The sequence below is a fragment of the Bos indicus x Bos taurus genome, chromosome 15 (genome assembly GCF_003369695.1).
Source record: "Bos indicus x Bos taurus breed Angus x Brahman F1 hybrid chromosome 15, Bos_hybrid_MaternalHap_v2.0, whole genome shotgun sequence".
In the NCBI taxonomy this organism is placed as follows: Eukaryota; Metazoa; Chordata; class Mammalia; order Artiodactyla; family Bovidae; genus Bos; species Bos indicus x Bos taurus.
Genome location: NC_040090.1, coordinates 456,565 through 470,608, shown reverse-complemented (window position 1 = coordinate 470,608; position 14,044 = coordinate 456,565). Strand labels below are relative to the sequence as shown.

Genomic DNA, 14,044 nt, shown 5'->3' with positions numbered 1-14,044 from the left:
ATTCTGGGGTGGCATGAGCACAGTCAAGATGCCACGTGAAAAAGTAATAAGGAATAAAAGATAAACAAGGGCCACAGTATTGTGCATTTTTTTCCCCTCTTCTGTGATGACTTTTCTCTAAACTAAATTTAATTCTACTGCACCTTCCCTTGGAGAAGGCAATGGCACCGCACTCCAGTACTCTTGCCTGGAAAATCCCATGGACGGAGGAGCCTGGTAGGCTGCAGTCTATGGAATCATGAAGAGTCGGACACGACTGAGCAACTTCACTTTCACTTTTCACTTTCACACATTGGAGAAGGAAATTGGCACCCCACTCCAGTGTTCTTGCCTGGAGAATCCCAGGGACGGGGGAGCCTGGTGGGCTGCCGTGTATGGGATCGCGCAGAGTCAGACACGACTGAGGAGACTTAGCAGCAGCATCAGCAGCACCTTCCCTAGTAACTGGTCCTTTCTGGTCAGCAAGCCCAAGTGTTCATAACAACTGACTTCAGTGAGCAAATAAAATACTTGGAACATTCTCTGAAGTGTGACAGAAATATGTGAAATACAGAAATACATGACAAGTGAAACGTATCTTATTCTTTACCTTGAAATGAAATACAGAATAGTGCAAGGACATCAATTAAGGAAATAAGATGGAAATTACTTTTAAGGGAAAACAAAAGATCTTCCAATAGCAAGGGTGAGTTTGAAAAAAAATCCCCACGTTTTGAGGCCCTACCTACAATTGTCTGAAATCTCCTGGTTACTGCTCATCAATAAGGGATAAGATCTTACATACCCATAGATCTGGCTCCTTCACCACTGCTGTCTGTGTGGATCACCTCTGAACCTGCAGAAGGGTTAAGTATCTGCCTCTGATAGGAAAAAGCTTAAAAATAAATTTTAAAAAGGCTCTGTCAATACACTAAAAAATTGTTATACTTTTCATTAACATAATCATAGCATATTACACATTTAAGTTACTATGAATCATTACTGAAATAAATTTTAACTTCTTTGAAGAAAAAAGTGCAATACTAAATCAGGTAATATGCAGACAGAAAACATTATAGATATTCAGTAAGTCCTTTAATTAAACGCACAATTATTCAATATCTGACAGTATATTGACCCATTTTCTTACCTGATGAATTTGTTGATGGACTCTGTCGGTGGCTCTGTACTCCTGGAACTGCAGGAGCTATAAGTAAGCAGACAGGTCAGAGGAGAAAAGTCACAGTATGAAAACCATATGTAAATATTTACAGAAGAACCCATTTCGAGATAATCAGGCCTGAAGATGAGACAGACTCTAAATACTGACAATTCACTGTGTGCATTACACAGGCCCCACGCATCCACTACCCAATGACACGAAGCAGTAACGACTGTAGCCAACAACCTCAACCCAAGGACAGGCCTGTGAGACCACTCACGTAAGAGCTACTCCGCAGCACCCCCAGCTGAAGGGGACTGGGGGCCGCAGTTATCGCAGCACTCCGATTATTTCTGCCACCCAGTCTGGACCAGCAGGAGTGAGGCCAGGCTCGGGTGCTCAGCGCACTCACTGTTATGCAGGAGCTCCTGGATGCTGTCCGATGGGGCTGTGGCAGAGGACTCCAGGCAGAGTGCAAAACTGGAGAGCGCCTTGCTGCGCACCGTCGGGGCCTTGTCTTTACAGCGGGCAACCAGGATTTCCTGAACCAAGAACTTATGCTTTAGGAACTTCTCATGCTCCGGGGCCAGCGGGCCATCCACCTCTCGTTCAGGCAGCTCCAGGAGGGCCAAGGCCACATCAAGAGTGAAGACCCGGTGGGAGACCTGGTGAAGCAGAGCCGCACACGTCCCCATCACAGAGGAAGCAGGCACAGTGCCGCTGTAGCTGCAGCCTGCAGGCACAGAGCTGCAGAGCCTCGAGCCAGGAGCTCACGCAGGCGTAGTGCCTACCTTGGCATTGCGTGTTAATCCATAAAGCCAGGCCATGAAAGAGGCATATTCTGCACAGGGAAGCTTGTTGAGCAGCTGGACCAGGGACTGAGCTGCATAAGTCCGGTACTCAGATTTGTCGACCACCTGAAACACAGACCCTGAGAAGCTGCCCCGCCAGGCCCCACGCACAACGACAGAGACACATGCATTGGTGCAAGCAGACAAGCACTGAGTGCACCCAGCTTGGCAACAGTGCCAACTGTCTACATGTTACAGAAATGACTACCCAGTTCTACGTCTCAGACCTACTGGGGACTAGTCTAGAAGAGATCTCCAAGCCCAATTTCAGAGTTTACAGATCTCTAGGATCCACAGAGTTCAAGTGAAGCATCATCTGTCCAAACTGTTAAAAGTTTTAAGAGATATTCACAGAATTTTGAATACTAACCGGACATTGGATGATATTAAGGCATTACTGTGAGTTTTTTAGGTGTGTTAATATTTTGTGGATATGTTTTTAAAGAGTTCTTATGCTGTAGAGACGCATGCAATATTTATGTCTGAAGAGATATGATGAAATCTGCTTCCTAAGAAAATCCAGTGTGCCTATGTGCTGGTAGAGTTTCTCCTTATACAAAATCACTTAACATTCTGTTCATTACTCTGTTCTGTATCTTTATATATTTGAAGTTTTCTAAAGAAGGAAAAAAAGTCGTTTTATCCTCCCCAAATACTCAAAAAGAACAGTGAACATACTAAATAAAAAATACAGTGCTTGGTAATGATATAGACTCATTTCTAAGAACACACACAGGCATTTACTTTCACATGTTTTTCATACTCTTGATAATACAGCAAACAGTACCTTGACACAGATGTGCTGCAGTAGAGTACGAAGGACTGGGTACATGCTTTCTTTAAGCTCATCCACCAGCAAACTTTAAAAAGAAAAGAAACAGTCACTGTTTATACCTATAATAAAAGTAAAACAACAACTTTCCCTGAACCTATTCTCAAAAATAGTGACATTTCTACATTTTAGAAACCGTAACTACTAAGAACAATCTGCCTGTGCTGGCAGCAAGGTCTGAGTGTGTGGAGTGTGAAAAGAGCGTCACAGTGGACACCGTTCCCCAAGCCCGGGTGGTCTCCAAACTGCTTCCAGCAGCCAGTCAGGGAGGGGCAGGGCCCAGACCTTCCAAGATCCTTGGACTGCTTACCATGGTTCTTATCAAGGCTGAAATAAGGCTTCCCTGGTGGCTCAGTGGTAAAGAATCCACCTCCCAATGCAGTAAATGCAGATTCAATCCCAGATCCAGGAAGAACCCACAGGCAGAGGCGCAAGTAAGCCCGTGAGCCACACCTCCTGAGCCCATGTGCCTCAACCCCTGAAGCCTGGGAGCCCTCGAGTCCACGCTCGGCAGCAAGACACCTGCACACTGCGATCAGAGTAGCCCCCAGTCATCACAGCTAGAGAGAGGCCCGTGCAGCAGTTAAGACCCAGAACAGCCATAAATAAATGAATAACTTAAAAAAAAAATTGGCAACTTTCTCTGTGAAGAGCTTGATAATACTTTTTAAAAAAAGGCTCCAATATAGCCTTTTGAAGTAAATGACAGACTGAGACATGGTACCACCCTGTGGTAGGTCAGCAAAATGAGTATCTAACAGTACTTCTCCAAAGTCAACCCTCAAGGAAGCTATTCAAGTGCCCAGATTCAACCCATTTTCAAGTTTATTTACGCCATTATAGAAACAGTACTACAACTGCTGACATCATGAATACGTGGAAAATTTAAAACAAGTGCTTCTACTTAAAACCTCTTATTTGCTGTTTAAAAAAAAATCCTTAAGGAGAAAGGCTCGCTCAGGGGTCAGACAGTGCCTGTACCTGGATGCCAGCACCCGCACCCGCAACCTGCACCCACACCCCGTGCCCACACCCACACCCGCACCCACACCCCGCACCCACACCCCGCGCCCGCACCCATGCCCGCACCCACACCCCGCGCCCTTACCCCACACCTGCACCCGCACCCCGCGCCCGCACCCACACCTGCACCTGCCCAGGCACCGCATCTGCTCACGAGCACGCTCTCCACTGTCCCCACCACCCCCGTGCTGCTGTCAGACAGACAAAACTGAAGACAGAACAGCTTGTGATGCAGCAGCATCTTTCCAGTAAAGCCCAGACGTGGGACTCTGTAGGCAAAGCCTACTGACTCATGAGGGGAAGATTAGTCTATCAATTATTGATAAAGAAGTTAAAAAAAAAAGTGGCAAGGAACCTAACGAAAGAGACTCAGAGGAGAGTCAAAAAGGCAGAGACAGACTTGGAGCAGCAGACACTGAGACCGCAGTCGGGACTCAGAGCTGGCCTCAAAGGCGGGCCCACGGACCGTGCACTCCTCACCGCTCCCAACACCACCCCTACCACACAAGCCAGACGAGCTGCTATACGCTTTATTCTGAACCACAAACCACACACAGCCCAGACATGTGTCAGTTCCACAGGGGTCAGAGGTCCTGGCTAGCACAGGGCCCAGGCGACTGAGGGTGAGTGACAGAGAGAGAGACCTGAGCTGTGTGCACTTTACCTTACAAACTGGACAGCCAGCTTCCTACTGCTGACAACCGGAGGCGTGATGGCAAGGGGGGTGTGATGGGAGCCTTTACCCACTTCTACCATCAGTATTATGCAGAGCATTTGATGCAAAACGTATCTGAGAACCTGGAAGAGGAAAGGAAATGCAACTTAAGGCATGACAGAGAATCCCAGGGCCTTGGAAACTGAGGCAGACCACAGTGAGCTATTTCAAGTGCCAGCAGGTAAAGGAGGTTGACACAGGTTTTGGTTGATGACCAGGTGTCATACCTGCACAAAATGAACAGTGTGGAGGTGCTGCCTACAGATTGATGAGCCGGATTCCACCCAGTTTCTCTGCTTGCCTTATACTCCAGCCCAGAAATCAGGGCTCAGAGAATCAGCCGCAACTGAGCAAGGGCAAAGAATGCAACGGATTACCCCTCAGAGGAAAGAGGAAGGTGATGATTCTCTACCTATATTACACCTGAAGCTTAGAGAACACCTTCCCATATATCATCTCACATAATCTACTCAAGAAGTTAACTCATGCATCCAGTGAATAAAATAATTTACTGGAAACCAAGGATGTGGCAGGTACTGCATTAAGCATGTCTCTGTATTACGAGATTTGACCATACTTACTCTGAAATCTCTCAACTCAATGAGGTCAGCAAGACATTTCCATTTTATACTTGATACTATTATTATCTCCACTTTATACTTAATAAAAGACTTTGAAAATGAGTAGTCCCGAGTCAAGTAATCAAAGGTCAGGCTACAACCCGTCACCCAACATCAGGCCAACACTTTTGCAATGAAAAACACCCTGTCCTTAGAGACGCTGCTGCCTGAAAGGGTAATTTCCCATCCTCTGCACTTTCTACAATGTTAAAAAGGGCACAGAAATTAAAAATCTTAATGTGAATGTTATCACATATTCCAAACACAGGGAAGAGATAACGACATCAAATATTAGAGAAATATGGGGTGTTTTCTAAACAGCAGGCATTACGCCGAGGCACTCTTCCCTGCAGTCCTCCTGAGAAATCCACAGGAAGGGAAGCCCCTCATCCTCCTTGTCCAGGTGAGGACACCAAGGACTCACGGAGGACACACAGGGCTTCTCCCGTGGCTCGGTGGTAAGGAATCCCTCTGCCAATGCAGGGGACACCAGTTCAAGCCCTGGTCCGGGAGGATCCCACGTGCCTCAGAGCAACTAAGCCCGTGCTCCACAACGAGAAGCCCCTGCACCATAATCAGCGAGTACCCCCCACTTGCAGCAACTGAGAGAAAGCCTGCTCGCAGCCACAAAGACCCAGCACAGCCAAAAATAAGTAATAATTTCTTTTCTTTTCAAAGGGAGACACACAGCAGCGAGGGGTAGGACCCAAGTGCAGAGCCCAAGTGCCCAGGGCCTCCTCACCCCGCTGCCCCTGGAAACCAGGGCACTGCAGGCACCGAAGGCAAGGGCCTTGGTCCGCCATGTTTTCTGCAAACTCCTGCTGCACTAACGACATTCAGGTTGAGTAACACCTTAGGGCTTAAAAAGCCCTAACCCCAGTGTCTAGGGCTGTGTGGCTTTGAAGGTCACTGCAGGCAAATCTTGGAGAAGGCAATGGCACCCCACTCCAGTACTCTTGCCTGGAAAATCCATGGATGGAGGAGCCTGGTAGGCTGCAGTCCATGGGGTCGCCAAGACTAAGACACGACTGAGAGACTTCACTTTCACTTTTCTCTTTCACGCATTGGAGAAGGAAATGGCAATCCACTCCAGTATCCTTGCCTGGAGAATCCCAGGGACATCGGAGCCTGGTGGGCTGCCGTCTATGGGGTCGCAGAGTCGGACACAACTGAAGTGACTTAGTAGCAGCAGCGGGCAAATCTAGATATGAATGCTGACCAGGAGTGTCAGCAGAATTATCCACTAAGGCACAGACGCTAACAGGAACACAGGGGCACAGGCGCCTGCGAGGGAGCTGCAAGGCCCCGTGGCTGTCTACCCTCCCCCAGAGGCCTCTGGTGAGCACTCGAGTGACAGCACTGCTCAGCAGCTTTCCTGCTCCTCTACAGGCCCCACTGGAGCCTGCTTTACACCTGAGCTCAACAGGAGCGTCCTGTGGCACGAGGGGCCTGGATGTGAGCCTGGAGCGAGCAGTGGCCGCCACGTGCTGACGGGCGCTTCTCGTCACAGACACCAACGGCCCAGCAAGTTCACACCGCGTCTCGCTGAGTCCTTCCAGCGTTTCTAGTCGCACGACCCTGTGCTTTCAGTTCCCTGTAACTCAGCTCCCGTCCCCTTTACCTTGTCTCCTTCTCTGTGAAGAGGGGAACAAAGCAAATACAATCCGTGATAGGCCAGTTCTGGTATACATTTCATTTCTCTGAGAATTCTAAGAAAAAGGCAAAAGACTAGTTAATGGATGTGATTTCACTAGGATAAACTCCTAACCCTATCAGCCATATTTAAATGAATAAATTCTACCTGTGTGCCAATTAGAATAAAATGACATTTACACCTCTGCTTGAGCAAAACATCATACCCTAATTAAATGTTAGCACTGGAAGATTTAATTGCTCACCGGGCTTGCGTAGCCTGGAATTCATAACGAACTGGTTCAGAACTAGTTAACGCAACAAAGACCTGGAAAACAGATACCAAAAAAAGGCCTGGTTTTTTTCACTCTTTAAATCTTGGCCATTGTCCTCACTCTTTGAACTTGCCCAAGGTCTCTGGCATTCTCACTTACCTCCACACAATTCTGTATACACTCTGGCTTTTCTTTTAAGGAGAATTTAGAGAGAAGCCTTATAAAGTTCTTCAAAACTTGAAAGATGACATTTCGAATTTGACGACGATCTTCAGAAGAAAAAAAAATATTCTCTTCATCCTCTTCTTCTTGAGTAATTTCATCCATCTAGATTATGGAGAAATACACAGCTGACTGTGCGGCACCGCCTCGTAGCTTGTCCCGAGGTTGCAATGTCCCCGAGAAGGCCAGTGGAACTCTAGGTAGCCACGCTGGGCCCCATAGCTGCAAGCTCAGTCTGGACCAGATGAAGGCTACCACAGCTTCTGGGTCTGGATTTGCACGTCAGGGAGACTGCCTGGGTTTCTTACCGGTTCTGGTGTCAATGAACCTCTACCCCAGTCACACGAGAATTTGGAATTAATGTTATTCTATGATGTTCTTGTGGACATGAGTCCTCTGGACACTTCAACCATGGTCTCTAATGAAAATAAGGTAACACCTGCTGGCCTGCGGCAAGGCACCCCTGGGAACAGACTGGAGGGAGGTGACAGGGAGGCTGGGGAGACGGCATGGGGAACAGAGGCTCAGCAGGCCACGAGGCCACTCCTAGGGGAGGGAAGGCGGACGGCACGCTAGGGCTTTGGCATAATCATGACCCCCGACACCCTAACTTGATATAAATTCTTACACGAATCAGACACGCCTTATGACCACACCCCTTCTTACCTCCACTTCCTCTCTCCTGTGGGGCCTTGCTCTCTTACTGCTCTCCTGTGAGCTGCCCTGAGTGTTCTTTGGTTGCTCTTTCTTTCTTTTCTGATTCGAGCTGGATTCCTGAGGCCAGCACTTCTTTAGAATCTGAATGCATTTGTCAAATATCACTGGATGGAAAACTTGATTGACTACGCTGCCTATTCGTAAAGAATGAAGAGTAAGCAAGGTAGGTTTAACTGCTTTGAAATATATCTGCTACAACAATGAAATATTAAAAAACAAACACAGGCTTTTCCTTAACTAACAGCAACCTTTAGCAAAAAAGTTTCATTCAACTTCCACCCGAGGCAATGAGCAGTCAGTTCAGTTCAGTCACTCAGTTGTGTCCGACTCTTTGCGACCCCATGGACTGCAGCACGCCAGTCCTCCCTGTCCATCACCAACTCCTGGAGCTTGCTCAAACTCACGTCCATCGGGTCGGTGATGCCATCCAACCATCTCATCCTCTGTCATCCCCTTCTCCTCCCACCTTCAATCTTTCCCAGCATCAGGGTCTTTTCCAATGAGTCAGTTCTTCACATCAGGTGGCCAAAGTACTGGAGTTTCAGCTTCAGCATCAGTCCTTCCAATGAATATTCAGGACTGACTTCCTTTAGGATGGACTGGTTGGATATCCTTACAGTCCAAGGGACTCTCAAGAGTCTTCTCCAGCAGCACAGCATCAATTCTTCAGTGGTCAGCTTTCGTTATAGTCCAACTCTCACATCCATACATGACCAGTGGAAAAACCACAGCTATGACTAGACGGATCTTTGTCAGCAGAGTAATGTCTCTGCTGTTTAATATGCTGTCTAAGTTGGTCATAGCTTTTCTTCCAATTCTCAAATCATATGGAGTAGGTCCCTAACATTTACTACAAAGGCACTGACATAAGCAACGACAAGCAGCAGGTGGACTGATCTTGATTTTCTCTTCCTAGTGAACTCGCAGTCCCACAGCTGCGGCTGACTCCTCAGCCACACCGTCTCCCGCCCTGAGCCCAGGGTGGCTCCCACCTGAAGGAGGTGGGGCAGCAGCACAGACACACTCCCCGCTGTGCTCCCTCACTGTGAGCAGCTGTGCTCAGCCCTGCAGGTGAGAGCAGTCCACCGACCATCCACGCCACACAGCGGAAGCAACAGCATCCCTCCAACCGGCACTGTTCTCAGGCTGGACAGGAGTCAGAGGGCAGGGATGTCACGATGGCACGTGGCACGCCCCCTCCAGCCTTACCCCTCTGGGACTGTGTGCTGGGTTATAAACTTAGCATAGTAACATCCGAAACCACATTTACAGGAAAACAGGACAGCTTTCTGAACACCTGTGACAGACCATGTGCTTCATGGATTCACTGTCACCTAATCTGCCAGTGAGGACAAAGCATTGATACAACAGTTCAAAACCAAGCAGACAAATTACAAACAGAAGGCCTGCCCCATCACACCAAACGTGCATACCTGGCACTTCCAACAGCAGAAAATACAGCCCGGCAGCGTGAAGGCCGAATTCCTGCTGCTGAGCACTGACATTTTTCTTAAGGACCTTATACACGAAGTGGTGAAACAAGGCCATCAGCGCATTGTGGGAAATTCTGTTCTCCAAGAAGAAGGTCCAAATGCTCTAGGGGAGGGCAAACAGTGAGCGCCAGTGGTTAGAGCACCGTGAGTCTCCTCGTGCTGTATCTGATGTTAGAGCACCGTGAGTCTCCTCTTGCTGTATCTGATTCTTCTGAATGCTTAGTGCTCTATAAAAAACGAATAGACCATTCTGCCTCCTAATTATAAACGTCTGTCATTTTCAAAGGGACTAAAACAGAAAATTTTAAAGCATATTATTCAAAATTTACAAAGTTGAGTTTCCTGGTGGTCCAGTGGTTAGGACTCCATGCTTTCACGGGGGAGAGTCTGGGTTCCATTACTGGTTGGGAACTAAGATCCCACAAGCTGAGTGGCTCAGCCAATAAAAGAAAAAATAAAATGAAAGTCACAAAGATAAGAAACTATACAAGAACCTTAATTAAACTTGCAAAATAACTTTGGGTAAATTTGAAGCATATGTATTTCTGAAATTACTACACCTGGAAGCTACACTAAGATTCTGGGGACACCTGTATCAGTGATTACTCGGACAAGTCACCCCTCCATCTATGTTAAATGTACCTCAATCCATTTATTACTCTAATTACTAACTAAAAAAATCAGAGAAACTTTTTTTAAGTCAAAATGTTCTGTGGGCAATGGGAACAGAAGAGGAAAACCTGAAAGTGTCTCGCTCAACAGACTGCAGAAACAGCCTCGGTAGGAGAGGAAGTAAATCCTAGAGCACACACCATAATTTCATTAATCTGATCACTGTTCTATGCTTTCTTCTCTTATAGACATGATAAGAAAATAGGTTATTTGTATAAAGCAAACAGTAGGAACGAAACATGGTTTACTATGGGCCACCTTAAAAAAACATAAGCCCACAAAAGTTCAAGAAATTAGACCTCTACAACCTCTTTCCTTCACCACGAAACTTGTGGAAGAAAGCAGTTACATTTTCATTTCTAAGGCCACCTCAGCTCCCCTCCCACTGCCTGGAACTGTGGCCCTGGGGGACCCAATCACCTTAGCAGCATTTCATACCTGACAAAGACCCAGTACACAAAACTCTATTAACTCTTTTTGAAAAAAGAGTCCCCAGTTTCTAGCCCTCCACCCCAATTTCCACAACCATAACTCAGACCACACCACAACACACATTTTTTAAAAAATCAATGACCAAAACACAATTGACTGTTGAACAACATGGGGCGAGTAGAAAGTCCTCATGTAATTCACAGCCGGCCCTCCGTAGACACAGTTCCTTCACATCTATGGTTCTGCATCCAGGGACTGAAACACCCGGGACCATGCAGTCCTGCAGGTACTGCTGAAAACTCTGTGTATAAGTGGGCCTGTGCAGCCAAAACCCATGTGATTCAGGGGTCAGTCATAATGTCCCCAGCTCCCTGGGGACAGCATTCCCCCCTTAAGTCCGTGTTTGGTTAAGAACACCCATCTGAAACAGCGCTCTTCACGTTCCTGGGTCTACTGCTCACTAGAACCCTTTCTTCCGAGAGGCAGATGTGAGGACAAGCGGTTTAGTCTAGGGATGACGCTTAGACCCGAACCTTGTGGACAGCAAACACCTCACTCTGGAAGCCTACCACGGACCCCATTCACAGCTGTCCTGTGGCCCCCACCCTGCCCCATCCCCTTAGACTTGCTGTGCGTCCCCATTGTGAGGATCCCTCTCAAGGCTGCCCTAGAATCCTCATTACTGGTCAGCATTCCAGCCGTTTGTGGAGATGTGCCTCCAGCCAGCTACCTTCTTTCTGGGACCTTCCCAACCTCAACCTCAGCAAGCTGCCTTTTCCAGGCAAGCCAAGATGCCTTCTCCATGCCAAGATGGCATTTAACGTGTCCTACAGCAGTTTCTAACACATAGAGCTGGTGGCCCGTGCTTCTTCACGCCCGTGGATGTGGTCACTGCACAGGCTCTGGCCAGAGCAATGACCGTGCACGCTCCCAGAGCTTCATTCTCCCTCTCCCGCATGCCCCTGTAGGAAGAGGCTCCGTACCCTCACCATGTTACCCTCCTGGGTACTGCACGTGGTACTCAGCATTATGCTTAACGAGTAGTTAACAGATTGATTTAATTTTTGAACAGCTATCTGAAACTAATAACAGAAATATTTTTTGTTAATTTAAATCTTTCAGAGATATTAATACCTAAGTATTCTTTGTTCTGCTTTCTAATTCTTTAGTTTTTTGAAAAGAAGTTTATGACCTAAAGAGTAACAGTCACACTATGTAGAACTCCATTTAAAGCAACTCTTTTTTTCCTTTCTTAGTTCAACTAATCACTTCTCAGATTAACATCCAATTCCTTAAAGCAAATGCATCCTGAGTTGTCACTGCATTGTCCTCCGCCACCTTTTCTTATTTTGCTTACTGGTTTTCATCCTTACCTTGGCCTTTACTCTTATCCTTTAATTTGCTCTTGTTAACAATGCTCATGACACGAAAGGAATCACAGACTAGTAAGTTGGGAGGATGGTTATGAGGCCATCCCAGTAAGTGAACCACAATCTTTACACCGCTCTCCCTTCTGCGCTGCACACCAGAGACCAAGCTCTAGATGATACCGGGTTTTTACCTGACACTTCTAACAACGAAAGGGCTAGCTTGGTTTTTTTCTCTTTTACCTCAGCAGCTTCACGTTTTTCAGTAGCAAAAGGTAACATTGCGCTGTAAAGCTCTGTGAATGCGCTCAGTCCAGTCTGCACAATCTCTGCTTCTATGCTGGCATCCAGAGGCTCGGTCTCCGTGAATTCCAGTTCCCATACTCCATCCACCCATTCTAGTAGGAAAGTGCAACCACAGTCAACTAATGTTCTGTAGCAATTAGCTTTAGACTCTAAATACATTCAAGAAGAGAACAGTTTTCTGGGCACAAGTCATACTACACAGGTGAGGCAGAATGAAGAGAGAAGCAGAAAGGGTTAGAAAAATCTGTTACTCATTACACTGACAGCTGGCTATTAGGTTGGCCATCCTCTAAAAACATGAAGTAGGAAAACACTTTACAGATGTTAACAGTTTGGGGGAAGACCCAGCCTCTGCATATTTCAAGCTAGAGAAGAGATAATAAAAAGCTGTCTCAGCTGTCCCTTTGTGAAAGTCTTATAACCAAGCTGAAGTCGCTCAGTCGCGTCCGACTCTCTGTGACCCCACGGACTGTAGCCCGCCAGGCTCCTCTGTCTGTGGGATTCTCCAGACAAGAATACTGGAGTGGGTTGCCGTTCCCTTCTCCAAAGGATCTTGGCTACTCAGGAATCGAACCCGTGTCTTCTACATGGCAGGCAGATTCTTTACCGTCTAAATCACTAGCTAATAAACCCAAATAAAGTGTACAGTAGAAAGGGACAGGTGAGGCAAACAAAATGAAATGACTCAAAAACATATGAGTCAAAAAAAAAAAAAGACTGCCGGCTACAGAGATGACTCGGGAGGGCACGCAGCCTCGAGACAGCGGCCAGCAGCGACTGCGGCGGGTGGGGACACCCACTGCCGTTCAGTGACGACGGGCACCCGGAGGCTGCAGCCGCACCCTGGGACCCAAGTTCAGAAGGTCAGTTCGGGCCAACAAACAGCCGCGCGGCCGAAGCCACGGCACCTGCGAGGCTTCCGCGCAGACCCGGGGACAAGGCCGAAAAACAGGAGTACAGAGCGGAAGGAGGACGCGGCCCTTGCCCAGCACCCCTCGGAGCACCCGGACCCCGGGCGCTTCCTCACCTTGGCTGAGGTCCAGTGGGCACCAGGTCTGCAGGGCGCACGCCAGGTTCCCGCAAGCCTCCATGACGGCCGCTCGCCTCACTTTCAAAGTTGCTCCGGCGCGCGCGCCCAGAAGGCCCCGATGACGTCAAGGGTCAGCACCGACCAACCACCGCGCCCCGCCGGCAGGACCGCAGCCAATCAGCAGGGCCTTCCGCCGGATGAGCAAAGGGAGAGAGCACCGCCCACGCAACTGAAGTTGGGGGTGGTTTTCAGCTGTCGCTTCAATATAGGGCTAAAGAAACGAGCCAAGTATACTGCCTTCTGGCTCCTTTTCCCTACGTGGCGGACGCACTGAAGAGAAGCTGAAGCAGGGCACTTCCTGTTGTAACTGTCACTTCTGCCGCCTGTCAGGCGGCCTGTCGCCGGCCTGTCGAAGGGCCGCGTTTACCCGTCAGTCAGCAAGCGGAGGCGTACACGTCCGAGTTGGGGAGCTGCCTACCGGTCAACGGGTTAAAGGCAGGAAAGGCAGTCAGATAGGACTCTTTTTTTTAGAAAGGATACCGTTAGGTCTGAGTTTTACTGGACTGGTGTTTGACAGGTCTGGCAGGAGACCGGAAGGAGCCGCCGCCGCCCCGCTGTCTGCCGAGCGTGGGGCGGTGCTCGCGGCGCGCAGGCGCAGTGCGAGCTCCCCGGGGTGGGGGGGGGGGCGGTGGCCGCGCTGGGGGCGGGCCGTGCGC

General features: G+C 48.3%; 1 protein-coding gene across 5 annotated transcripts in view; it reads right to left on the bottom strand.

The window, feature by feature from the left end:
- The window catches only part of NCAPD3 (non-SMC condensin II complex subunit D3), a 60,329-nt gene extending 46,363 nt beyond the window's left edge, over nucleotides 1–13,966 (bottom strand). For 2 of the 5 annotated variants that reach the window (XM_027562187.1, XM_027562185.1), the window contains exons 1-13: nucleotides 13,326–13,966; nucleotides 12,236–12,390; nucleotides 9,462–9,624; nucleotides 7,978–8,162; nucleotides 7,249–7,416; nucleotides 7,081–7,142; nucleotides 6,804–6,891; nucleotides 4,512–4,645; nucleotides 2,780–2,852; nucleotides 1,933–2,058; nucleotides 1,554–1,806; nucleotides 1,130–1,186; nucleotides 785–874 (exon numbers count right to left, since the gene is read on the bottom strand). In XM_027562187.1, coding sequence (XP_027417988.1) covers nucleotides 785–874; nucleotides 1,130–1,186; nucleotides 1,554–1,806; nucleotides 1,933–2,058; nucleotides 2,780–2,852; nucleotides 4,512–4,645; nucleotides 6,804–6,891; nucleotides 7,081–7,142; nucleotides 7,249–7,416; nucleotides 7,978–8,162; nucleotides 9,462–9,624; nucleotides 12,236–12,390; nucleotides 13,326–13,389 — 1,618 coding nt within the window. In that variant the 5' untranslated portion in view covers nucleotides 13,390–13,966. Of the gene's footprint in view, nucleotides 1–784; nucleotides 875–1,129; nucleotides 1,187–1,553; nucleotides 1,807–1,932; nucleotides 2,059–2,779; nucleotides 2,853–4,511; nucleotides 4,646–4,789; nucleotides 4,893–6,803; nucleotides 6,892–7,080; nucleotides 7,143–7,248; nucleotides 7,417–7,977; nucleotides 8,163–9,461; nucleotides 9,625–12,235; nucleotides 12,391–13,325 lie in introns of those variants that run through there. The other 3 variants (XM_027562188.1, XM_027562189.1, XM_027562190.1) reach the window with 2 other exon arrangements.
- Nucleotides 13,967–14,044: the final 78 nt, after the last annotated feature.